Raw genomic sequence first — 25,506 nt, forward strand, 5'->3', positions numbered from 1 at the left:
CGATCGCCACTAAAAAAATCGTATTGTTTCTTCTTCAAAAATCCAGTTTGTTAAGAACATTCAACTACAAAAACAATATATTGTTGCTTGGTACGTATAAGGATACTTATAGGTACCACGCCTGCGTCAAACATCAGGGCCACTAGTATACTAATCAAAATTTTTAACATTATCTGTATCCTATTAAAAATTAAATAAAACTCTATATTTACAACCAAATGTTTATATATGCAATTTGTGCATTATAGAAGAGTCCACCTACAGTAAATGATCGAAAAATATCGTAGGGATAACCTCTCTACCATCCTTTTGTTATTGTAGGTGCCACGGGACCTCATCACGCTGGTATCGCTTCCAGTGTTATCACATACACAAGGGTTAAACTTTGAGTTTTGAAAAAATGAAAAAAGTAAAAAAAAAAAAACAAAAATCGAATAATTTTCTGTATTTCGGCCATTTGGTATGGTAATGAGAATCAAAAAGTCGACTTTCCAACTTTTTTGGAAAAGTCGACTAACGATTTTGGTCACTATTTAATAATTGTAAAAAATTATTAAATTTATTATCAATATTATTTAAAATATGTATTCCTACTTTCTTTTCATTCTATCCAGGGTTGTACACATACCGCTACCTATGAACCCACCATCACCTTACTCTCACAATTTGCCCCATTGCTTAATTTGCCCGTATGTGATCCAACACAAAGTTGCGCATTCCCCATGAACGTCATTGCCTTGCTGCCCTATATGCTGCTGCACTATGAAGATGCGAATGAAATTTGTATACGTAGCGCTGAAAACATTGCCCAGGTTTCATCAGAGTTGGGTGCGAAATTGGAAAATCTCGGCACTGTAATGACTCTTTACAGTCGCAAGACATTTTGTAAAGAATCATTCCAATGGACCAAATGTGTGGTGAAATATTTACATGATACCTATGCCCATATGGGTCTACATATGCTGGCTTTTCTCATAGAGGTTTTGGAGAAAGGACCACAACAGATACAAGTGCCGGTATTGAATGTCATCCATTGTATGCTACACTATGTCGATTTGTCGGCTCCTCAGGCTCAGACTATAAATGCGGATTTATTGAGAGCGATTGGAAAATATTTGGAGGTGAGTAATAATGTGATAAACGGCAGATCGACCACAACCGTTTCCGCTTGACATTGTCGTATGTGATCAATTTTTTCATCGACAGTCAACAACTGCTTCAGAAATGGGTCAATTTTTTACGCTTCTGCAATGATTCGCAGATGGGAATTCGGTTTAATGAGCTACTTTTCTTATCCAACCTTATTCAAATGATTACACATGGCTGTTTTTAAAATCTTTAGCTATTGCAACAGTCCTTATAGGAGGTGGGTCTTGACAGTTTCTATAATTTTGGCGACATTTTCGATAATTGACCGTGCGTGGTACATCTATGACAGCGAAATTACTGGAACAGAATATTGTAACCCGAAATTGAGCTATTCAAATTTTCAGCCGTTCATTTTTGCCCTCAAATCAATCACACAACTGTCCAGAAAGTTTTTTTAGAGCGAAAAGTTATCTTTTTAGTAGAGAAAAAAAATCAGAATCAAAAAGAAGATTTTTGGGATCTTCGACCATTTGAAAGTTTACCAAAGTCGAGTTTTTGAATTTTTGAAAATTTTTCGACCTTTCAACAATTTGAAAATTAGGAAAAGTCGACCTTTACAGTTATAGACTTTGAAAAAAAAATCAAGTTTTCAACCTTTCGACCTTTTCGCATATTCGACGTTTTGAAAATTTGGAAATGTCGAGTTTTCGACTTTTTGACTAATTCGTATCTTAGTCGTTTTCGAATTTTTCAAAATTTAACATTTTAAAATATTAAATGCTGTTAAAATATGTCGTTTTTATAAAATCTAATAAAATGATATCATTCACAGATACTCTCCGATTAGTCGACTTCGGTAAACATTAGAAACATATTAGTCGATTTGAGTCGATTTTCGACAGTCAATTTTACCAAAATTTAAAAAGTAGTAAGGTCGAAAACTCCAAAAGTCTACTTACCAAACTTAGCAAAGTGAAAAAAATCGATTTTTCTGAATATTAAAAAAAATCAATTTTTCCAAATTTTGAAAAAGTAAACAAATCGACTTTTCCAAATTAAAAAAAAAAAAAACTTAAATTCGAAATACTGATTTTCCAAACTTTAAATAAAAAATCGAAACGTAAATTTTCCAAATTTTGCGAACATCAAAATATCGAAAAGTCGACTTTCCAACATTAAAAAAGTCGAAAATTCGAAAAGTCAAATTTTCCCAAATTATAGAAAAAAAATGAAAAAGTTGACTTTTTCGAATTTAAAACAAGTATAAACGGCCGTAAGTTCGGCCAGGCCGAATCTTATGTACCCTCCACCATGGATTGCGTAGAAACTTCTACGAAAGACTGTCATCCACAATCGAATTACTTGGGTTGTGGTATCTTAAATCGTTTTCTAAATTGTGAGTTAGTCCATACGTGATACAAAATAATACAAATAATTACGAATCGATATCGACTTTTGCACAGTACGTAGGGAGCCAGAATTGATATATGGGAGTCGCTTATATGGGGGCTATATACAATTATTGATATGGACCAATTTATGTGTGATTGGGGATCGATTTATCTGAGGGCTATATATAACTATAGACCGATATGGACCTAGTTAGGCATGGTTGTTAACGGCCAAATACTAGCACAATGTACCAAATTTCAACTGACTCGGATGAAATTTGCTCCTCCAAGAGGCTCCAAAACCAAATCTCGGGATCGGTTTATATGGGGTCTATATATGATTATGGACTGATATGGACCACTATTGGCATGGTTGTTAAATATCATAAACTACCACCACGTACAAAATTTCAACCAGATCGGATGGATTTTGCTTCTCCAAAAGGCACCGGAGGTCAAATCTGGGGATCGGTTTATATGGGTGCTATATATAATTATTGACTGATATGAACCAATTCCTGCATTGTTGTTGGATACCATATACTAAAATCACGTACCAAATTTCAACCAAATCGGATGAATTTTGCTCTTCCAAGGGGCTCCGGAGGTCAAATCTGGGGATCGGTTTATATGGGGGCTATATATCATTATGAACCGATTTCGACCAATTTTTGCATGGGAGTTTGAGGCCATATATTAACACCACGTACCAAATTTCAACTGATTCAGATGAATTTTGGTCTTCCAAGAGGCTCCGGAGGTCAAATTTGGCGATCGGTTTATATGGGGGCTATATATAATTATGGACCGATGTGGACCAATTTTTGCATGGTTGTTAGAGACCATATACTAACACCATGTATCAAATTTCAGCCGGATCGGATGAAATTTGCTTCTCTTAGAGGCCTCGCAAGCCAAATCGGGGGATCGGTTTATATGGGGGCTATATATAATTATGGACCGATGTGGACCAATTTTTACACGGTTGTTAGAGACCATATACTAACACCATGTACCAAATTTCAGCCGGATCGGATGAAATTTGCTTCTCTTAGAGGCCTCGCAAGCCAAATCTGGGGATCGGTTTATATGGGGGCTATATATAATTATGGGCCGATGTAGACCAATTTTTGCATGGTTGTTAGAGACCACATACTTACACCATGTACCAAATTTCAGCCGGATCGGATGAAATTTGCCTCTCATAGAGGCCTCGCAAGCCAAATCGGGGGATCGGTTTATATGGGGGCTATATATAATTATGGACCAATTTTTGCACGGTTGTTAGAGACCATATACTAACAATATGTACCAAATTTCAGCCTGATCGGATGAAATTTGCTTCTCTTAGAGGCCTCGCAAGCCAAATCGGGGGATCGGTTTATATGGGGGCTATATATAATTATGGACCGATGTGGACCAATTTTTGCACGGTTGTTAGAGACCATATAATAACAATATGTACCAAATTTCAGCCTGATCGGATGAAATTTGCTTCTCTTAGAGGCCTCGCAAGCCAAATCGGGGGATCGGTTTATATGGGGGCTATATATAATTATGGACCGATGCACTGAAAAAACAGTGAACCCTTTTCCATTGCAAAATGAACTAAACTGTAGTAATATTGACCATGATTTAGCCCTTAAGATTTTTTTCAACTTGTCTAGTTTATAATTCTCTTAAATTTTAGTTAATCTATAACATTGTATTTTAGTTCATTTTTACAACACCATAAGATTTATATACCCCTACCAAGTTAAAAAGTCAGTATTATTTTGGTTTATCTGCTTATTTTTGGGAAACCCGATAATAAAAAGTGGTTAACAGTCTCCTTAAAATGTCGACGACTAAACTATTTTTAAATCAATCATTTCACAGTACAGAGAAATTAAATAATTAAAGGAACAACAACCCGTTTTACTATTATGAAAATTTTCATACATTAAAATTCAACTTTCTTTAAGCAAAATTACTTTATTATAAAAACTTATGATGAGAGTTCTTAATACAATGTTTTTGTGAATAAAAATTATGACCACGTGGAAAAAGAAAATAGTTTATTTTAACTCGCTATTTGGACATTTTGACTTTTCCTTAGTTTTTTATTCATCGTTAGTATATTCACATATCTTGCTGAAAAAAATGGAAGGAATAATGAAAATTGTTAAAAATTAACATGTAATAAAATATATTTTTTAATCTCTTTAAATTAGCTTGTAACTTACCATATTTGGGGGCATTTTATTAAATGGTGTAAGGAATTCAACTTTTCTTAGATAAACGTACCTCATAAAGTTTGTACCTGACACAATTAGAGAAATAATGAATTAAGTAATATATTAACTCATAAAACTGTGTTGTTGTCGAAGTGAAGGACATAATACAATAAATATTCTTGTCAAAAGAAAGCCAAAGTGTTAATATAAAACTTACCAATTCTCTATTAAATTGTACGCTGAGGTTAAAAAGTTATCGAAATTCATTTGGGGATACTCTGAAATTAAATATTTATTTTTTAAATTAAATAGAAAACATTAAATTGGTTTCCAAAAATCTAATTAAAGAAATAATATGCATAAAAAAAACTACATATTCTGGTTAAAAGAATGTTAAAGAAAGCTTACCAATTCATAAAAATGTTTCCAAATTGTTATTCTGAAATTAAATATTTGTTTTTTACAATAAAAATATTAAATTTGTTTCCAAAAATATTTGGTTATTGTAATACTAAAATAAGGTATTAAAAACATGTAATTTTGATAATAAAAAGGTCATAAAAATTTAAATATTGTAGTGAAAAGAAAGCCAAATTTTAAAAGAAAATTTACCACTTCTCTATTAAATTATACGCTGAGGAGGAATATAAAAATATGCCCGAATCCATCTTGGGGTTGCTCTGAAATTAAATATTTTTTTACAACAAAGAAAAACATTAAACTAGTTTCAAAAAAAAAAAAAAATAATAATTATAATAATAATTAGCAAATAATGATATAAATAAAAAATATCCTTTTTAAAAGAAAACCACATTTTAAAAGGAATACTTACCAAGTTATGATTAAACTATATGCTGAGGTGTAACAAAAATTTTCCAAAAATATTTGATTAAAGTAATACTAAAATAAGGTATTAAAACCTGTAATTTTTGACAATAAAAATGTCATTAAAACGTAAATATTCTAGTGAGAAGAAAGCCAATTTTTAAAAGAAAACTTACCACTTCTCTATTAAATTATACGCTGAGGAGAAATATAAAAATTTGCCCGAATCCATCTGGGGTTGCTCTTAACTTAGATATTTTTTTACAACAAAGAAAAACATGAAACTTGTTAAAAATAATAATAATAATAATTAGCAAGTAATAATATACATAAAGAATATTATTTTTTAATAGAAACCCACATTGAAAAAGAACTCTTACCTACTTATCATTAAACTATACGCTGAGGTGTAACAAACAATTTTCCAAATTCATCTGGAGTTACTCTGAAATTGAATATTTATTTTTTACATTGAATATTAAAAATTGCATTAGATAAAACAATTTCAATATTCTTTCCATTTCAGCATTTTTTCCTAAATATTGAACATTCTTAATAACTTTTTTCTAAGCTACCGATCATTTCGCCATCGTACATCTCATCGCTAAAATATTAATAACTTTCATTTCAAAGTTTTAATAAACAAACACCAATATATGTCTAAAAAAACCAAAATATTCCATACCTTTATATTCTCTTGTTACATACTTGCTAAAAAGATGCAACAGCCCACGCCAACGCCAACTATATAACTGAAGCATGCCAAACAAAACCAAGCAAAACCAAAACATTCCTACAACAACAAAAACACATGTGCCTTCATTGAAAACAACACCTCATCCAGACAAATAAAGCATTCGCGAACAATAAACACACACACACAAACCACTAAAAGAACAAAAACAACCCCACGCTCAGATATACACAACATCCCCATCACTCGCTACCATTTCTCATTATTGCATTGCATGCTCTCACTCTCAAAAAAAATTCAAGTAACATCATCTTTACATTAAACATATTCCACTTTGACGAGAAAGATCTCTGTACTATGCATTAGTTCATCGCATCTGTCCACAATTTACTCTAAAAACAATACTCTTAAATGCATATCAGTATACGAACGATGAAACGTTTAACTTAAAATTAGCAAAAACTTCATGAAATGATATCTACCCATTTTTGACGAAAATGTCTATAAATTTAATTACATGTGAACTAAAAAAATTTCATTGGGAAATTTTTTACCAACAATTATTAACCATAGGAATTGTCAGTAAGAAATTGCTATCCACTTTCAAGTTCATTTTTCGTAAAAAAATATTTTCTCATACAAAAAAATCTTATGGTAAATTGCACTTATTATTTAGAAAATACTTTACATTTCACAAGTAGTTTTATAGCATGACAAACGAATTTTTAACTACCAGTTAAGAAATTTTTTAAGGAAATTTCCATCGTATTTTGTAGGCCATGAACTAAACGATTGCTACTTAGAATTTGTAAAATTTCCTTTCGAGTAGTTAATTTTCGTTGAAGATACGAAAAATGAACTAAAATTCTGGAAAATTCTTGTAATAAATTATAGTAAAAATCTTCTTAAATTTACGAGACACTTTTTTTTCTGTGTGTGGACCAATTTTTGCATGGTTGTTAGAGACCATATACTAACACCATGTACCAAATTTCAGCCAGATCGGATGAAATTTGCTTCTCTTAGAGGCCTCGCAAGCCAAATTTGGGGGTCCGTTTATATGGGGGCTATACGTAAAAGTGGACCGATATGGCCCATTTGCAATACCATCCGACCTACATCAATAACAACTACTTGTGCCAAGTTTCAAGTCGATAGCTTGTTTCGTTCGGAAGTTAGCGTGATTTCAACAGACGGACGGACGGACATGCTCAGATCGACTCAGAATTTCACCACGACCCAGAATATATATACTTTATGGGGTCTTAGATCAATATTTCGATGTGTTACAAACGGAATGACAAAGTTAATATACATTTGTTTTTCGCTCCCTCCACCATCCTATGGTGGAGGGTATAAAAAGTGTAAACCGCCATGTTCCGATATTCAGAATCGCAAATCGCAAGAATTTAATTTTATCTTCGAGAAAAAAAAAACTAGATATTCCCGGACTTAAAATTTCAATTCTTTTGCTTTTTATTAAAGAGCACAACACTGACAATTTTAAAGTTTTAATGTCTTATGGTTAAGGACATAGCGTCAAACAAATATTTTAAGATTTGCGAATATCGGAACATGGGCGAAAGAATCGACTTGTATAATTTTTTTTTATTTTTTAACTAAGAATTTATTTCAAACAATAATTGAGTTTTGCCATCAATATCAACCATCAATTGATTCAATTAAAAAATTAATTGAAATTTGCAAAAGAAATCGATTAATTTTGTAATCAAAACATTTTTGGGCTAAGATCAACTTGATTTTAATAATTCAGAAAAATTCTTTAAAATTAATGAAATTGTCTTTAAATTTGTTGTCATTTTGCATCTTGACTACAAAGCAAAAAATTATTCAAATATAGGACATGTTTTTCAACTCTTTCTTTTAAAGGCGTTTTTTACTTGAAACATAACATAATTTCTACTGGAAGTCGAGTCTGAATTTGGAAAATAAAGTTGTCGTTAACTCGTTTTTAAAGGACTTTGATGGCATATGAAGAAAACAAGCTAATAAAACGAATAATTAAAATTTGCTTCCTAGAAGCAAGTACAAAAAACCCAAATTTAAAAGAGAATTGTGTCTTAAAAGTATCCTTACTTGTATTCTCCGCTTCTTTGGCTCCTAATCAACATGCTTTTTTTCAGTGTATATTTGAAAAATTTCGAAATTTCGAAAAATCGACTTTTCCAATTTTTAAAAAGTCAAAAACTAGAATTTTCCAATTACATTCCTAACCCAATTCTTTTTGGTTATTTATGTAGAATTGTTTTAGTGGACATTGCTCAATGCGATGTGGAGTTGTTTAATTGTAGCATTGATTAATGGTAAATTTCTTTTGTTTTTTTCCCGCAGACGGCCAACTGGAAAGACTCTCTGAAAATTCTCAAACTGATTGTTACACGCAGCTCCTCTCTGCAAGTTGTGCCACCCAGTGAAGGTGGCAGCGTTGGGTTTTCGTTCTCTTTCTATGGTACATATCCGGACTCGGATATGTTCTGTAAAAAGGAACTAGCCGGACGTACTATGGAATTCACTTTTGATGTGTCGCAAACTCCACTCATTGGTCGTCGTATTCTATTGAAAACCGACGATAATCATGGAGGAAGTGTTAGTACTTCCACGGCCGCTGGTGGCAACAATAATCCCAGTTCATCATCATCGAGCAATACTAATACGGGCAATACAACACAAAATCCAATGAAATCGGCCTATAACAGCAACAATGGAAGCTCACATTTGCCACAGCAATCATCCATGCATGGTAACAGTAATGTCGGTACACCCAATTCGCCTAGGCGTAGTGCCAGTTTATCGCCGGCCGATACAGCTCCTCTTAGCGGTTGGAAACGTCCTTGGATGTGTCAGAGTAGGGTCAGAGAATGTTTGGTTAATCTACTAACTACATGTGGACAACGAGTTGGCCTGCCCAAATCTCCATCGGTAAGTAATTGTTTTTGTTTTCTTATTATTCTGAATTTAATGTAGAAGTAGCATAGTGTTCTGATGTTCTTTTTTATGTCGGAGCGAAAAACAAATGTTAGAATAGATATCCCATAAAAATTGATATAATTTATGATAGTTCATTTTAATTTGCATGAATTCTTAAGAATTCTTTGTTAAATACAATGTTTAATTAATTTTTATATCCATTTACCATGGTCCCTTCCTTTCTCTCTTCTTCCTTTACTAACCATGTAAAATCATGTGTACCATAATCATAGGACGATTTCATTAACTCCATATGCTCAAAGGTAATGACCACTTGTAAAACACAAGAATCCAAGCAAGTAAATGAAACCTTTATTCTGCTCATCAAATTGTTTTGTTATATATTTACACATATCTTTCATTTTTTCTTTAGTATTGCATTTTTATTTTTCTCATTTTTCCTTTTTGTATTCATACCATTCGAGAAGCTTAGAGAATTTTCAAAAATTCAAAAATTTGCTCAGACGAGCAAAGCCAGCTTCCCTTTAGGGAGTTGAATCGGCAACACAGACACGGTATCAGATATTTTAAACCTTAAATACACAAGATCAGCGATTCCTTCGAAAACAATATATAATATGCGATATGGTAAAAAAACATGTGCATACCACATTAAAAAAAAAATGTATGTGTTTTTTTTTAAATAGTGGTTGTATCTTAAAAAATACAGTAAACTAATTTTTTATTTATAAATAAACAATTTGATTTCATTAGGGAATAGAGATACATAGGTTTTTTACCAACATTATCTTCATCTCTGGTAAATATTATTTAACTTCCAATTTGTAGTTTTTTGAATTTTTGGTCAAAAGTAGATTTTCAATTTTTGACTGGAGATTACTCAGAATTACTACAAATTTTCCGAAAAACATATTTTTAAAAATAGCATTTATAGAATTCGGTCAAAATGTTAAGACGTAAGAATTTTTTCTGGTTGTATCTTAAAATATATCATAGGACGCAACTATTCTGTTTTTGGATCCTTTGCATTGCTTTAGAAGATGTGCCTTGGAAGTTCAGTTGAATGAAGAAAGTTAAAAAAAAAAAAACTAAAAATAATCTATCTATATATATAAAATTCAAAGTATATTTCTTTGTTTGTATGTTCCGGGTAGGCTCGGAAACGGCTGAACCGATTTACTTGAAACTTTCATAGATTGTAGGGGGCGCTCATGCGATTTGCTTGAAATTTTCATTGAAGGTTGGGGTTGGCATTTAGATCCGCTACATTATTTTTCGATATTCGGTCGCGGAGGGGGCCTCCCTTTGCCCGACTTTTTTTTAAGTACATTGAAAACAAAACTAAACTCCCCCGACTGAAATTTTACGGAAAACCTGGGTGAGGTTATGAAATTTATATCAGCTTCCTGATTTTTTAATATTTGGTCGGGGAAAAATAAAAGGGCATACACGCAAAAAAATAATTCTTTCCTCCCAAACGAAATTTTAGACAAACAAAGTTCGTTTTTCATTTGCTTTTCGCTGTAAGGAAGTGTATTTGGAAGAAAAGTATATACTTTTTGTGATAAACGTTTATTCTTTTCCAGGATGTAAAAACAATTTCATAAAGACAAACTCAAAAAAAAACATTGTTTTCTTGCTAATTGCATTTTCCCTCACATCTTTCTCACATCCAAGAGGTTTTTTAGTTCTTAGCACCTTTTCCTGTAATACCAACAATGTAGAAGAAATTATAGGATTTTATAATTTTTTAATTTTTTTTTTTTACCTTTCGCCTGGACGGAGAATCGAACCGCGGACCATGCACTTTGTAAGCCAACACACTAACCACTGAGCTACGTAGCTGTTATTGTCATCAATAGCTAATTATCCATATAAGTTATATTTATATAGCATAGCTTGCGGCGCCCACGAACCGAATAAACAAAGTTTATTTAACAGAAACAAACATTTAGTTTGGCACCGTGGAGCAGTGGTTGCTACGTCCGACTTGCATGCCAATTGTCGTGGGTTCGATCCCTGCTTCGACCAAAGTTTTTTTTTAACATATATTCCAGATATATTCGGAAGATTCCGAAAAATGTTCAACATTACATTGTAGTATATTAAATTTTGAACTGTAAAATGTGACTTATTAAAGACCTAAAGTCAGAAAAGAACAGTGTTTGATATAAACGAAATGGACTGTCTTGTTGTTTCAAAAATAACTTTTTTTATTGAAAAAATAAAAATATTGTAACAAACGAATTTTTTTGGTGATAAAAGTTTAAAATTTTCGAAGCAATTCAAAAAACTCTAACAAAAGAAAAACGTTTTCGTTACACGTTTTCCAAACGTTTTGTTTTCCTTTGCGTGTAGGGAGACATCTGCTTCTCTTAAGTACATACAGAGAAACAATTAAACTTTACCAAGTTACTTGAAATTTACAGAGGACTGGGGAGAGGTTACGATATTAATATTTGATACCTGATTTTGTGATATTTGGACGGCTTTGGCTTTTTGAAATTTGGGCTTATAATGTGCTTGACATTTTCTGGGATGTTTACAAAAAATACCTACATCACTTTTCGATATTTGGTCGGGGAGGAGGACCTCCTGAAAGTAGATGGTTATCCGTAAATGGGAACTCGGTATATAATTTTATGATTTTTGCACAGGCTTCTGTCAGATTCCTTTTTATTAAAGAACTTAAATTTACATGAAATTGGCAGCCAACGTAGAGTGTGCATAATTTTCCGGTATATGTTCGGGAAAATAATGTTCTCCATGTCCAACATTTTAACAAATGTTAATGTGATAAATTTTTTTACTACTTTTGTTTTTCCGATTTATTGGATGGGAAACAGTAATTCTTTGTTTTTAGTTTAATTTTCAGGTATATTGAGGAGAAGGATACCTTTTCTTGACAAACCACACTTAAAATTCACAAGAAGTATAGAAGATTGTCCAACTACTTGAATACAGAACATTATTTAGAAAATTTGGTGGAAAGGTTACTCCCTCTCCCCGACATTTTTTAAAACGACCCGTTTTACATATGCATATCCGCCGTATTTGTACCTATAAACGAAAAAGCAAGTAGTCGTTTTGTTTTTGTTTTGAAAGAATTCAAATCTTTTCGATTTTGTATTCAGCACGAAGGATATGGTTGACTAAGTTAACGCAAAATGTTCCTACAAATACGCTTCGGAAGGCGCAGCGAAGCGGGCCGGGTTACGCTAGTAATAAATATTATCTAATTTTTACAATTAAAAAAAAAAAACTTTTTCGGCAATATTTTTTAGTGGATGGGGACGAAAGTTTTGAAATAGAGACATGGGGATTTGTGGGGAATTTCCCTAAATTTGAGTATTTTTGTGGGGGTTAGTAGTTCCACTTTATTCCACGGCATACAATATGGTACAAATGGAACATTTGAACTAGAAACGGACTCTGAATTTTATTTTGGGAGACCAAGCACTAAGTTATAATTGTACTCAGCTAAGAAATATTTCCACAATTGTGAAATCACTTCATGGCAGAAAAAATATCACCAAAATATTTCGAATTAAAAAGTTAATTGAAAAAAATTTCAACTAAAAATTTGAGTGATACAATTAAGTTTTTAATAAAGCTCGAAACATTAAGACAGATAGGTCAATGATTGAAAATTTTGAATAAAAACATGAATTGATACAATTAACTTTTTAATTAAACTCGGAAATTTTTGATTATTTTTTTTTAATTTTTAATAAAAATATTACTTTATAATGTTTTAATCAAAATGAAAACACAAAGTCAATGAAGAAAATGATTGGAAATAGTTACGTCTTTAATTAAAAAATTAATTGATAATTGATTTTTTTAATCAAACTAAGATCACAAAGTTAGTTAATAAAATGAGTGAAAATTGTCGCGGTTTTTATTTAACATATAATTGTTTCAATTAACAATTTAATTAAAAAATATTATTCGATTGCAAATTATTTTTTTAACTGATTTAATTAATTGAATTGAAGTTTAACTAAATAATTAATATAATCATTTAAAAAAGAAAGTGATTGAGTTTTTCAATCGACCTCAATTAAATTTTGAATTTTCAAATCAAATCAATTAATTTTTTAATCAAATATTTTTGTATGCTCCATTAAAACTGTAATTAATACTATCATTTTGGTGATTGAAGACATTTCAATTAAAAAAATTAATTCGATCAATTAATTTCGTTATTGGATTATAATTTGTCTTTTTTGTATGGAGGGCTCGAGCCGAAATGTTGCCCCTCATCAGTGTTCATTACATAAATAACATAAGTCTAAATACGATCGGATAGCACATAAAAATTTTAAACTTGAGTAGCATTGGTTAATAAATAAGGGTATTATGGCCAAATTGGTCAAACATAAGGTTATTAGAGGCAAATTTTTCAAAATCGGGCGATACAGTTAGTACTATAGAGGACTGGATCTAGACAACTTTGAGTAGGGTCAGTTAATAAATAATAGTTCTATGGCCAAATTTGGGAAAATCGGGCTATACATATATATGGGAGCTATATCTAAATCTGAACCGATTTCGACGAAATTTTGCACATATAGTTAGTGCTATAGAATATTACATTTAGCCAACTTTGAGTACTATCGGTTGATAAATAAGGGTTTTATATCCAAATTTAGAAAAATCGGGCGGTACGGGAGCTATAGCTAAATCTGAACCGATTTCGATGAGTTTTTGCACATATTGTTAGTACTATAGAAGATTGTAGTAAGCCAACTTTGAGTAAGATCGGTTGATAAATAAGGGTTTTATGGCCAAATGGCCAAAAAAACACCTAAATTTCATCAAAATCGGTTAATGATTGCGACCGGAATCCTGTGAACAACAAATACATGGACAGACGGGCGGACGGACACCAAGCGTTAGATCGACTCAGGAGGTGATTCTGAGTCGATCGGTACATATTTTATGGGGTCTAAAATCAATATTTCTGGTAGGCACATTTTTTGGCAGATCAAAATTATTCACCCTTATTCCTGAAGTCGCCCTCGCTCTCGCCCTCGCTCTCGCCGTCGCTTTTAAGTCGTCTCGTCATTCATTTGGTATTCCTGCGAAGTGGCGACGGCGACGACGACGATTACTTTTTGTACCAATTACAATACTCGGTAATAAAAGGCCGATATCACTAGAAAACAATCAGCTGATGTGCAAAAAAAGAATTTTAATTTTTTCGGTTTAAAATATTTTTATTTCTGACGCAATTCTAAGTCGGAAAATTAAGAAAAAATATTTAATTTGACGCGGAAAAAAGTGGATATATATTCGAGGACAGCTAAAGCTTCCAAAACTACAAAAATGGCGACGACGCTGAGATCAATGGCACAAGGATCATCGTGAATGAAAACAATCAGCTGATGTGCAAAACTGAATTTTAATTATTTGTGTTTAAAATGCTGTTTGTTTGTAATCCAAGGTTGACTTGGAAAATCAAAATAAATGATAAATTTGTCTCGGGGAAATGAGTCAAATTTATCATTAGATATCTACATTAGGACAATAACAACTTCCGGCATATACAATTGGAGCGACGTTGATATGTGTCCAAGGATCATTCAAAGTTCGACACAATTGTTACCTAAGTTTGGTGCTAAATAAAAACCATTGGCCTTGGAGGATTTCTATTAAAAATAAATGGAATTGAAAATCAACACGTTTACTTTAATTGTACAGTGTTCTTTTCTGTGATTTGAATGTGATGACCATAACTGCTATATATACTGATTTTTTCTCATTTTTTGTAATTGTTGAAGATTAGTCACTTTACCTCTTACCAATTTCCATTTTTTATATTTATATTTCAATTGTTCGATTAATAAAGTCTAAAAAACTTCTTCAAAAATTAAACACTAAACTCGTCGCTGGTAAATTTAAAGTTTTTCAAAAAAGTACGAAACATGTTCATAAAAAGAACGAAACTGTTTCATAAAAAGTACGACTTTTTTTCTTACAAACTACGAAAAATTTGGAAGAACTTTTCTTCGTAAAAAGTACGAAATATTTTGTACTTTCAATGAAAAGTTTACGAGAAACAGTTGGATCTTCGACCAACTTTCCAAAAAAACAGTTTTCTCTTGAAACATTGATTGAGGTGATCATATTCTTACTCTGGGTGTATGTAGCCACAAATACCGAACCTATTTGCACTTCATATTCGCTCGCATCATGCAGTTTTACTCATTTCATGTTGCTTTTTTATGGCATACTCTGTACTTTCACTCACTATAGTTAACCCCTAATTTGTGCCTTGCTTTAAAGTTTCCACCCTCCCTAAATATCTGTATATACATTTATGATCTTTTTTTTCGGCATGTTGGTGTCTATTTCTTGGTGTTCTCTTGTATCTTTTCTTTTTGTCCTCTTTTTTCTATTTATAATTTTTATAATTTCATTGTTTTTTGCATGCTGAATTTCTCCAGTCTTTAAGCGCTACGCTTCTAACTGGATCTATTATCACCAGACAAAGTGTAAGCGTTCTATATAAATATCAAAACATGAATTTTTGTGTAGTGTTTAAAGACAACAACGTCTTTTACTTTATTTATCAATATATCTGTGTGATTCTTTCTATGTATGAAAATGAAACTTTTGAAAATCATTAATATTCCTATTGTGTTTTGAACATTTCCCCAGGTTATATTCAGTCAATCCTCGGATCTTATGGAACGCCAGTCTTCAGCAGCCTCCTCAACCGAGGAGACTTCTGGACCCCAGGGTGATTTGAGCAGTGGATCTCGCCGTGATGATGGCCAACCTGATTTTACTGTTTTCAAAGATTTCGATTTCTTAGAGTATGAGGATAGCATTGCTGGAGAATCCACAGATAATTTCAATTGGGGTGTGCGACGTCATCAATTGTTTGAAGGTGATGAGGATATGCTAACTTGCGGTGCTGGAGGAATGGGTTCTATCAAAGGAGGCCACTCGTCCGCTCTGGAAGACAGTTTCAGTGATAAGACCCCAATATTAAGTAAACGACGTAGACAAACTGCTGATGATTCATCGGACGAAGAAGCCGAATCTGAATCGCCAATCGATGAGGATCATCGTCAATCATTCAAATCCACTTATAATGTTGGACCACCCACCTCGCTAAGTTTAAGGGAGAGAAGGCGTCGAAATTCAGTCTCTCGCAGTGATACCAGTGGTTCCAGTGCTGGTGATTTAGGTGATATCACACCATGCAATGCATCGCCCCATTTGCCCGGTATTATACGATTTGGTGCTGCGGTACGCGATGAAGCTGAGGAAAATTGGCGTAAACAACTACAGGCTATGTTGATCAATCAACCATCAGCCCATACGTCCGAGTTGCTAATGCAATTATATCGTTTAATAAAAGAGTTAACCTTTAAAACCATAAGCATCTCTAAAGAAGCTAAAAAATTCTTCACTGGCATTGGCTCACAATTGGGCAATCGAATATCTTTATTTACCGATTTGTTAAGTTCTCGAGCCGATCCGCCACGTGTCTGGTGTAGTGAACATCAAACAACCACGCCACGTTTGTTTGAAACATTGCGTTTCAATGTTCTCGAAGTACAGGAACATTTGGAAACATTCTTTGATCGTAAGGATCAGGTATTGGAGGTAAGTTGGATGTTTTATTTATTTATTATTATTATTATTATTTTTTTTTTTTTGAAAAATCGTGTATTGTATATATTTGTGTTTCGATTCTCCAAAATATTTATGGGCTTTTGGTTTCGATGTCCGAGAAATTCTTTTGATACTCTTGAGTATCACCGTGGTTGTCAACGATATATAAAGGCTGTATCAACTTTGCATATATCCCAGGAAAGTGGATGGTAACAAAAGTCGTTTTCATACTTAGAATGGGAAAATCTTTTCAGTCGAGTGCGAAAGATTTCCGACCAATTCGATTCCGTCAGGAATTGTAGACGCTCATCCGTCAGTCCATTAGTCCACCAAGAATCTATTTATGTCAACATGTTGACAGACTGAGCATCTACAATTCCTAACGGAATCGAATTGTCCGTACCTGGACGGGTGGGAGGTGTGTCCTGCACACCCAGTATCTCTCATACTGGGAACCCACGCCACTCTTCTCCTCATTCCTTCTTAAGATTCTGGAGAGGCTGATAGATATTTATCTTACAACTAGCATCGATTCAAGATTTTTCTCGAAACGACAACATGCTCATTCGAAGGCCATGGTCTCTCAGTAGACCGCATTGCATGAACTAGTTAGCTTTATTGAATGCTCACTATCTGTCAATGAATACACAACTTTGGCTTTACAATCACATCCTAGTTCGATATTGAAAGAATTGACAACTCCTAATGTTGATCAAGGGATACTTAGACTGTTAGACGAACTTCTAATTTATTTCAGCCACAATAGGATAAACACCACTTCTTTGGAATGTTGCTGGTTTCCCTAGAAAAAGAAAGTGGTGGCGTACGCAGATGATGTGGTTCTTGCATTCAGGGGAAAATTCCTATTCACAATTAGATATATTGTACAGGGAGTCATTCGGATGACTGAGAAATGGGCAAAGGAGAATGGTCTAGGTGTAAGTCCTGTAAAAACAGAGCTAGTCATGTTTTGCAAAGAACGAAAAATTCCCACGGTTAAGCCCATCTCCTTAGGTGGTATTGAAATTGCCTTTGGTGAGTATGCAAAATACCTTAGGTTAGGTTAGGTTATGTGGCAGCCCGATGTATCAGGCTCACTTAGACTATTCAGTCCATTGTGATACCACAGTGGTGAACTTCTCTCTTATCACTGAGTGCTGCCCGATTCCATGTTAAGCTCAATGACAAGGGACCTCCTTTTTATAGCCGAGTCCGAACGGCGTTCCACATTCCAGTGAAAGCACTTAGAGAAGCTTTGAAACCCTCAGAAATGTCACCAGCATTACTGAGGTGGAATAATCCACCGCTGAAAAACTTTTTGGTGCTCGGTCGTAGCAGGAATCGAACCCACGACCTTGTGTATGCAAGGCGGGCATGCTAACCATTGCAAGCTCACTTAGACTATTCAGTCCATTGTGATACCACAGTGGTGAACTTCTCTTATCACTGAGTTCTGCCCGATTCTATGTTTAGCTTAATGACAAGGGACCTACTTTTTATAGGCAAGTCCGAATGGCGTCCCACATTGCGGTGAAACCACTGAGAGAAGCTTTGAAACATTCAGAAATGTCACCAGCATTACTAAGAAGGGTTGCTCCACCGCTGAAAAACGTTCTGGTGTTCGGTCGAACCCACGGGTTGGGTTGAACCCGCGACCCTATTTATGCAAGGCGAGCATGCTAACCATTGCAGAGTGGTCGGTGCTATATGGAGTTAGCTGCCAAAAATACTTCCAGTATAGATCGATCTCCCGATTTTACTTCTTGGGCTTCTATAAACTGTATTTTCTACCAGATATCTAAAGGTATATTAGGACCAAACGTAGGTGTGCTAAAAATGGTATGTTTCGGTCCATGTTTTGGTATAGGCCCTATATAGACCGATCTCCCAATTTTACTTCTTGAGCTTCTAGGAACCATAGTTTCTATCCGATTTCCCTGAAATTGGAAATCTAGAGGTATTTTAGGACACAAATAGGAGTGTCTATCAGTGTCAGTGTCCGCAAAAATTGTGTCTATCAGTCCATGTATTTATATAGCCCCCATATAGACCGATATCCCAATTTTTCTTCTTGGGCTTGTATAAACCGTATTTTCTATCCGATTTGCCTTAAACTTGAAATACAGAGGTTTTTTAGGACCACAAATAGGTGTGAAGAAAATGATGGTTATAGGTTCTTGTGTTGGTATAGCCCCTATATATACCAATCTTCCCATTTTATTTTTTGGGCTTCTAGAAAATGTACTTTCTATCCGATTTGCCTAAATTTATAATCTAGAATTATTTTAATATCACAAATAGACACAGAAAAAAATTCACGAAAATTTTTCCAATTAAAATCTTAATTGAGTTTTAAAAAATATTCAATTAAAAATTTAATTGAATCAACAAATTTTTTAATTGAAATAAAAATCAATCACACAAATTAATAGTATCAATTAATTTTTTAATTGGATCAATTAATTTTTTAATTGACTGTCATTTAATTTTTTAATTGATACTATCATTTCTGTGATTGAAGACATTTCAATTAAAAAATTAATTGGATCAATTAATTTCGTGATTGAATCAGAAAAATATTTTTTTGTGTGCACATAATTTTACATATAAGAACGAGCGAATACGAAACAATGAGACTGACTAAAATTGATTTTATAACAAATTTAAAACAAGTTTTATACATTTTTTTATTTTAAAATATAGTTAATACCATTTAGTTCAATATTCATTTCGATTTATTTCGATATAATTTTTCTTTATTTTGTATTATTTATTTAAAAGTGCACTTAGTTTTATACTTTTTCACACATCAAAAACCAATCTCTTTTGAGGCCGTTCTTAAAGAGTACAGATGGAATAAAACAAAAACAAATACACATTGTAAAACCTTGTTTGCATAAGAAACAGTGACGCCACACTTTTTGAAAAATTTCTAACTTTGATTTTTTATTTTTGGCCAAAGGGATCGACCACTGTGCATTGCACCGCGGTGGCTCCCTGTTAACGAAAAGGCGAGAAAAGTCATGGTAGTTTTGTACTCGTGCAAAAAGTAGGGACTAAAACCGAAAATTGTGCATTGCGAATTGCGTGCTTGTGTATCTCAAGCGCATTCAGGAAGTTAGGGACATAATCCCTTAATGTCACGCTGTATCTATTGCCTTTACACATATTGGTCAAACAGTCATCTGCAACAACGGCTATATGGTTGCGAGGGCTATCGCTGCGGTCGGAAAAAAGGCATGGTCACACTTTGGTCCACAAAATAATGCCAAATGTGCCAAAAGTAGAGAATTACACTCTGGCGAAACCGCTGTTCGACAAAAAGTTTGAAATTCTAATTCCCAACAGTGAAGTGTGGTGTACGCAGACCCCTGAGAATAAACCTACACTTTTTGGACGTGATAAAACACTGTCACACTAATATAAAACATTACGTTCCCAAATCGAGAACGAATGAAACGGAAACGTTCACGATTTCATGAATGACTTCCGTTTTTCTTTGGCTATGAAATGTCTTAAAATATTCATTAGACGCTCTAATGCCCACTCCGCGGTGCAATGTGCTATGGTCAGTGTTAACGCGTATGGAGCAGACAATCCAAGTTCGAGTCACGGTATCGGATTTTTTTGATCAAATCGTAAGCATTACGTTTTCAGATCATGAACGTTGGTTTCAACACCGATGACTCAAAATTGGATGGACAAGTGGGTTTCGGAGTATATTCTAAAGACCTGAGACTTAAAACAGCGAAAAGATTACCTATTCACTGTAGTGTTTTTCAGGCTGAAATATTAGCAATAAAAGAGATGACAAATTGGGTGAGAAGTAATTTCCAATAAATGTTGGCATAAATATGTTAGGTTAGGTTATGTGGCAGCCCGATGTATCAGGCTCACTTAGACTATTCAGTCCATTGTGATACCACATTGGTGAACTTCTCTCTTATCACTGAGTGCTGCCCGATTCCATATGGCGTAAATATGTGCTCAGATAGTCAATTTGCAGCAAAATCCTTAACTAGTATACGGCCATAAACTGAAGCAAATCTGTCGTCGAGATGGCTGGGCAGTACAATATGGGTACCTGGCTCAGGAATGTACCAGGGAACTGGGAGAATTGCAAGGCTTGCAACGACACCAAGCAAATATGGCCCTATCGAAATTAAAACCGCATACTGGATATGCTAGAGTTTTCAAGACGTCAGATATCAGGAGAGAGTGAAGTGTGATGTATAAATACTACTGCATGAGCTTTCATGATGCAGAGAAAGCAACACTGCACACAAAAAAATATTTTTCTGATTCAATCACGAAATTAATTGATCCAATTAATTTTTTAATTGAAATGTCTTCAATCACGAAAATGATAGTATCAATCACAGTTTTAATTGGGCATAGAAAAAATCCTTGATTAAAAAATTAATTGATGTCATTAGCAATTTTCAATTAATGTTTTAATTGATTCAATTAAAAATTTAATTGATTTTGAATGCAAACCCCAATTAATTTTTTATTTAAAAAGGTAACTATTTTCAACTACTTTCTGAATTGGCTTAGAATTTTTATTTTGATTAAGAAATGTTCATCACTTTTTTTAACTGACTTCGTCTTCTGAATTTGATTAAAAAGTTAATTCTATCAATTAATTTTTTAATTAAAAATTTTAAAATTTTCAATCATTGACTTAATTAACCTAATGTTTCTACCTTGATTAAAAAGTTAATTGTATCAATTAATTTATTAATTGAAAAAACATTCAACTTGAATTAACTTTTTAATTGGAAATATTCTGGTGATATTTTTTTCTGTGTGGTTTTAGAACCATAACATGATATAGTTCCCACAAAAAAAAAAATAGTTTCTCCATTTATTATATGCAACGTGAACTTTTCATATGATATGAAGTATGAAACTTTTGCTTGATCTAGCCCGCAAGCAAAGATGGTTACAAAACCTCTAGATTTTTTTATAGGCTCATGACATGCTGAATTGGGATTTAAATATTTTATTTATTTTATATTTAATTTAAATTTATTTTATGTTTTGTTAATTTCAGTGTTTGGACTCTGTGAAGACGTCATGCAAACTATCACTGTTCAGTGAGAACGATGTTGCTGCTTCGGGTCTAGACTTGGCATCGACTTCAAATATCCCATATATGCCATTTGATCCTGCCTCTACCGAAGTTGTTTTGGATTTGGGACGAGCTCTATATAAATTAATGTTTCAATTATTGTTATTAATCGAATCGAATCATAAGATAAGCTCTAATGTTGTCAATCACTTTAGACAAAATGAAAATGTAAGTACCATCATTGCCATGGACATTCACAGGGAAATATATCATTGTTTCTTGTTTCATTGGATTTTCAGGTTCATGACATATCCGACTTGTATGCTTTAGTTAGAGATGCTCTAGTACGCAGTGTAAGTGAAACTGATCTCGAAACCTTAGAGACATCTACGTCAACAGAAGGTGAACATACACCAACACCATCGCCTGGCATACCAATGACAAGTGAAGAATTCGAAAGTACCCTTCACGAATTAATTAACGCTCAAAAGTGGTCATCGGCCATAACACATGTACGCCAATACAAACGTATCTCTCAGATGACAGGTTCAAATCTCAATTTGACAATCTTCAGTTATGCAAATTTGGACAATCGTCTGAAATATGATGAAATGTCGATTATATTGAATGCATATGCACAAAGTATAATGAAAGATAGACAAGGTAAGTTCTAAAAAATTAGCGATAATATCCCAGCAAAAAAAGCGTCGCCAAGAAAGTAGTGAAAATGCTCTTTTTGGATCCGGAAGTGGTGCAAAATTGGCACAGAAGCGATGAATTTAACATGGGCTTGTCATAGGACGGACGTCGACCATTTCAACAGTCGTTGCACTGAATTTGCAACACTTCTTAAGGTGTGGCCTGAATTCAATGTCATATTTTGCCAAGTAAATAAATTTTAATTTTTTGTGATTTTTAATGCATTCTAACGTTTGTCTAAAACGTTTAACCTCAAATATTTTCAAAAATTTGCAATTTTTCTAGAATGGATTTAGAATTTTTTTCGACATAATTTAAATAATTTGTACCATTTTATTAATTCTTACTCTCTTTTCATCATTGTTAAAACAAAATAATTAAAAAAAATTATTAAAAATATGAAAAAAGTGAGTTTTAAATAAATTGAATGAAAAGAACTTGCTGTGTAGTTAAAATAAAGAACATCTATGGGAGGGCATTTTTTGAAGTGCTTTTAAAGTAGTGCCTTTAGAAGAACTTCCAATTTTTTGCTGGGATATTAGGGACCGTAAAAAGTAACCTTTTCAACTTTTTTTTTCGAATCTCAAAAAGTCTATTTGAATTTTCAACCACTGTTGCCACGTTTGGTAGAATTCTACCACAAATGGAAGATTTTTGACTGTTTGGTAGATTGGTAGAATTCTTAATGATTTGGTAGATTTTCCAAAATATCCCTCTCCAACTAAGAGGTACTTCACAAATTTTTAATAGAAATAAAATGTTGGCAAAGTTATCATAGAAATAAAATTTTGACAAAAATTTTCTATAGAAATAAAATCTTTTATAGAAATAAAATTTTGACAAAATTTTCCACAGAAATAAAATTTTGACAAAATTTTCTATAGAAATAAAATTTTGACAATATTTTATTTAGAAATTAAATTTTAACACAATTTTCTTTAGAAATAAAATTTTGACCAAATTTTCTATAGAAATAAAATTTTTATAGAATTTTCTATAGAAATAAAATTTTGATAGAATTTTCTATAGAAATAAAATTTAATTGCACAAAAGTGCCAGCACTTGAAAATAGTGGTAAAATTGCCACTAGAGTGGCATAACGGTAATACTGACCCTTAACGTTATCAAACGTTTGGGTTAGGATAGGTTGAAAGGAGAATTTTAACGTCAGCTGACATACTCCTAAGCCAGTATTCGGCATATTGTGCGATCTAACTTCCTCTTATTGTTCTACGATCTAACATCTTTCCATCGTACCCTTCTTTTATTCCAGCAACTCAGTATCCCTAACGAATTCCCTAATTTTTTCCAATCCCTGACAAACTCTACCAAGTTCTCATCATCCTCAAAACACATGCACCACCCTCAGATGTGCTCTCAATTCTTCTAGGTGCCCGGTAATATTTCACACGGCCCTTCTGGCTGTCATCATACTCTCCTTGAGTAGTGCTCCAATCTTTTGCTGGGTCCACATCGCTTTATGTGTCTCTCATTCAACCAGCTCGGCTCCCATTGCCGCTATTAACTTTGCGTTCTCCAAGTTCACTTCTCTGTGTGTCCTAACTCTTATCGCCAGATCATTCGCCTTTACGTTTCCTCTTATTCTGGGATGTCCCGGCATCCATTAGATGGGGATCCTATCGTATTCTGAGTATTCGTTGATCATGCTTTTGCATTCCAATACGATTCGCGATCGTCTGTGTTATCGCCTAGTGTTATTTCCGATCCATTTTACACATTCCTATAAAGAACGTACATCTGTCTGCCGGAATGAGCTGTGGTGTGGTAATCGAAATAGGATTTCGTTGTCTGGGTCCTCCTCATATACGCCCAATGGTGTCTTCTCACTTCATTTTCATCACCCATCTGAGTAGCAGCTATTTCCCACCGATATCAGTTCTGGGGTCCCATTCTTCCATGACCATATTTCCGGCGTCAGAATGTCAAACTCGGCGGCTATGACCATCTCAGGTTACGAACATAGATTGTTGCAACATCCTTCATTACACCCACCGTCTCGCCGATTATCCTTTGATGAATCATGTTTCCGTCTATTCTCTCAACATCTTCAATTTCATGGCAGCCATAGCGGCTTCGCTTTTGATCTGAACCTCTATAGGTCTTAATCGCGTCAGTGTTGCTAGATTGCATTTTGAAAAAGTGACTTTTTCTGGGCAGTTAGATCAAATTGCTCCACGTGGAGTCTTATTTTTGTTCAGCCGGTTTTCGTCTCGATTCTTCACCTTCCGACCTGCCTCAGATCGTTTTTTGATAATTCTTTCGTCGGCTGATCGCTTCCCTATTTATACCCTGCGCCACACTGTGGAACAGGGTATTATAAGTTAGTGCATATGTTTGTAACACCCAGAAGGAGACGAGATAGACACATGGTGTGTTTGGCAATAATGGTCAGGGTGGGTCCCTGAGTCGATATAACCACGTCCGTCTGTCTGTGAACACATTTTTGTGATCAAAGTCTAGATCGCAATTTAAGTCCAATCGTCTTCAAATTTGGCACATGTTCCTAATTTAGGTCAGAATAGAACCCTATTGATTTTGGAAGAAATCGGTTCAGATTTAGACATAGCTCCCATATATATCTTTCGCCCGATATGGACTTATATGTCCCCAGAAGCCAGAGTTTTATCCCGATTAGCTTGAAATTTTGCACTAGGAGTACAATTTGTAGTATAGTCAAGTGCGCAAAATTTGATTGAAATCGGTTCAGATTTAGATATAGCTCCCATATATATCTTTCGCCCGATATGGACTAATATGGTCCTAAAAGCCAGAGTTTTGGTCCAATTTGGTTGAAATTTTGCACAGGGAGTAGATTTAGCATTGCGTGCCAAATTTGGTTGAAATCGATTCAGATTTAGATATAACTCCCATATATATCTTTCGCCCGATATGTACTTATATGGACCTAGAAGCCAG

The 25,506-nt window shown here is 33.7% G+C and overlaps 1 protein-coding gene across 10 annotated transcripts in view; it reads left to right on the plus strand.

The window, feature by feature from the left end:
- Positions 1 to 25,506, plus strand: part of fry (microtubule binding protein furry) — a 289,484-nt gene that overhangs the window by 261,961 nt on the left and 2,017 nt on the right. For 4 of the 10 annotated variants that reach the window (XM_075304475.1, XM_075304474.1, XM_075304476.1 and 1 more), the window contains 7 exons: positions 615 to 1,121; positions 8,568 to 9,155; positions 9,437 to 9,466; positions 15,617 to 15,664; positions 15,831 to 16,787; positions 21,853 to 22,098; positions 22,170 to 22,533. In XM_075304475.1, the coding sequence (XP_075160590.1) occupies positions 615 to 1,121; positions 8,568 to 9,155; positions 9,437 to 9,466; positions 15,617 to 15,664; positions 15,831 to 16,787; positions 21,853 to 22,098; positions 22,170 to 22,533 (2,740 nt within the window). The remainder of the gene's footprint in view (positions 1 to 614; positions 1,122 to 8,567; positions 9,156 to 9,436; positions 9,467 to 15,616; positions 15,665 to 15,830; positions 16,788 to 21,852; positions 22,099 to 22,169; positions 22,534 to 25,506) is intronic. The other 6 variants (XM_075304479.1, XM_075304484.1, XM_075304477.1 and 3 more) reach the window with 3 other exon arrangements.

This window comes from Haematobia irritans, chromosome 4 (genome assembly GCF_050003625.1).
Source record: "Haematobia irritans isolate KBUSLIRL chromosome 4, ASM5000362v1, whole genome shotgun sequence".
Taxonomy (NCBI): Eukaryota; Metazoa; Arthropoda; class Insecta; order Diptera; family Muscidae; genus Haematobia; species Haematobia irritans.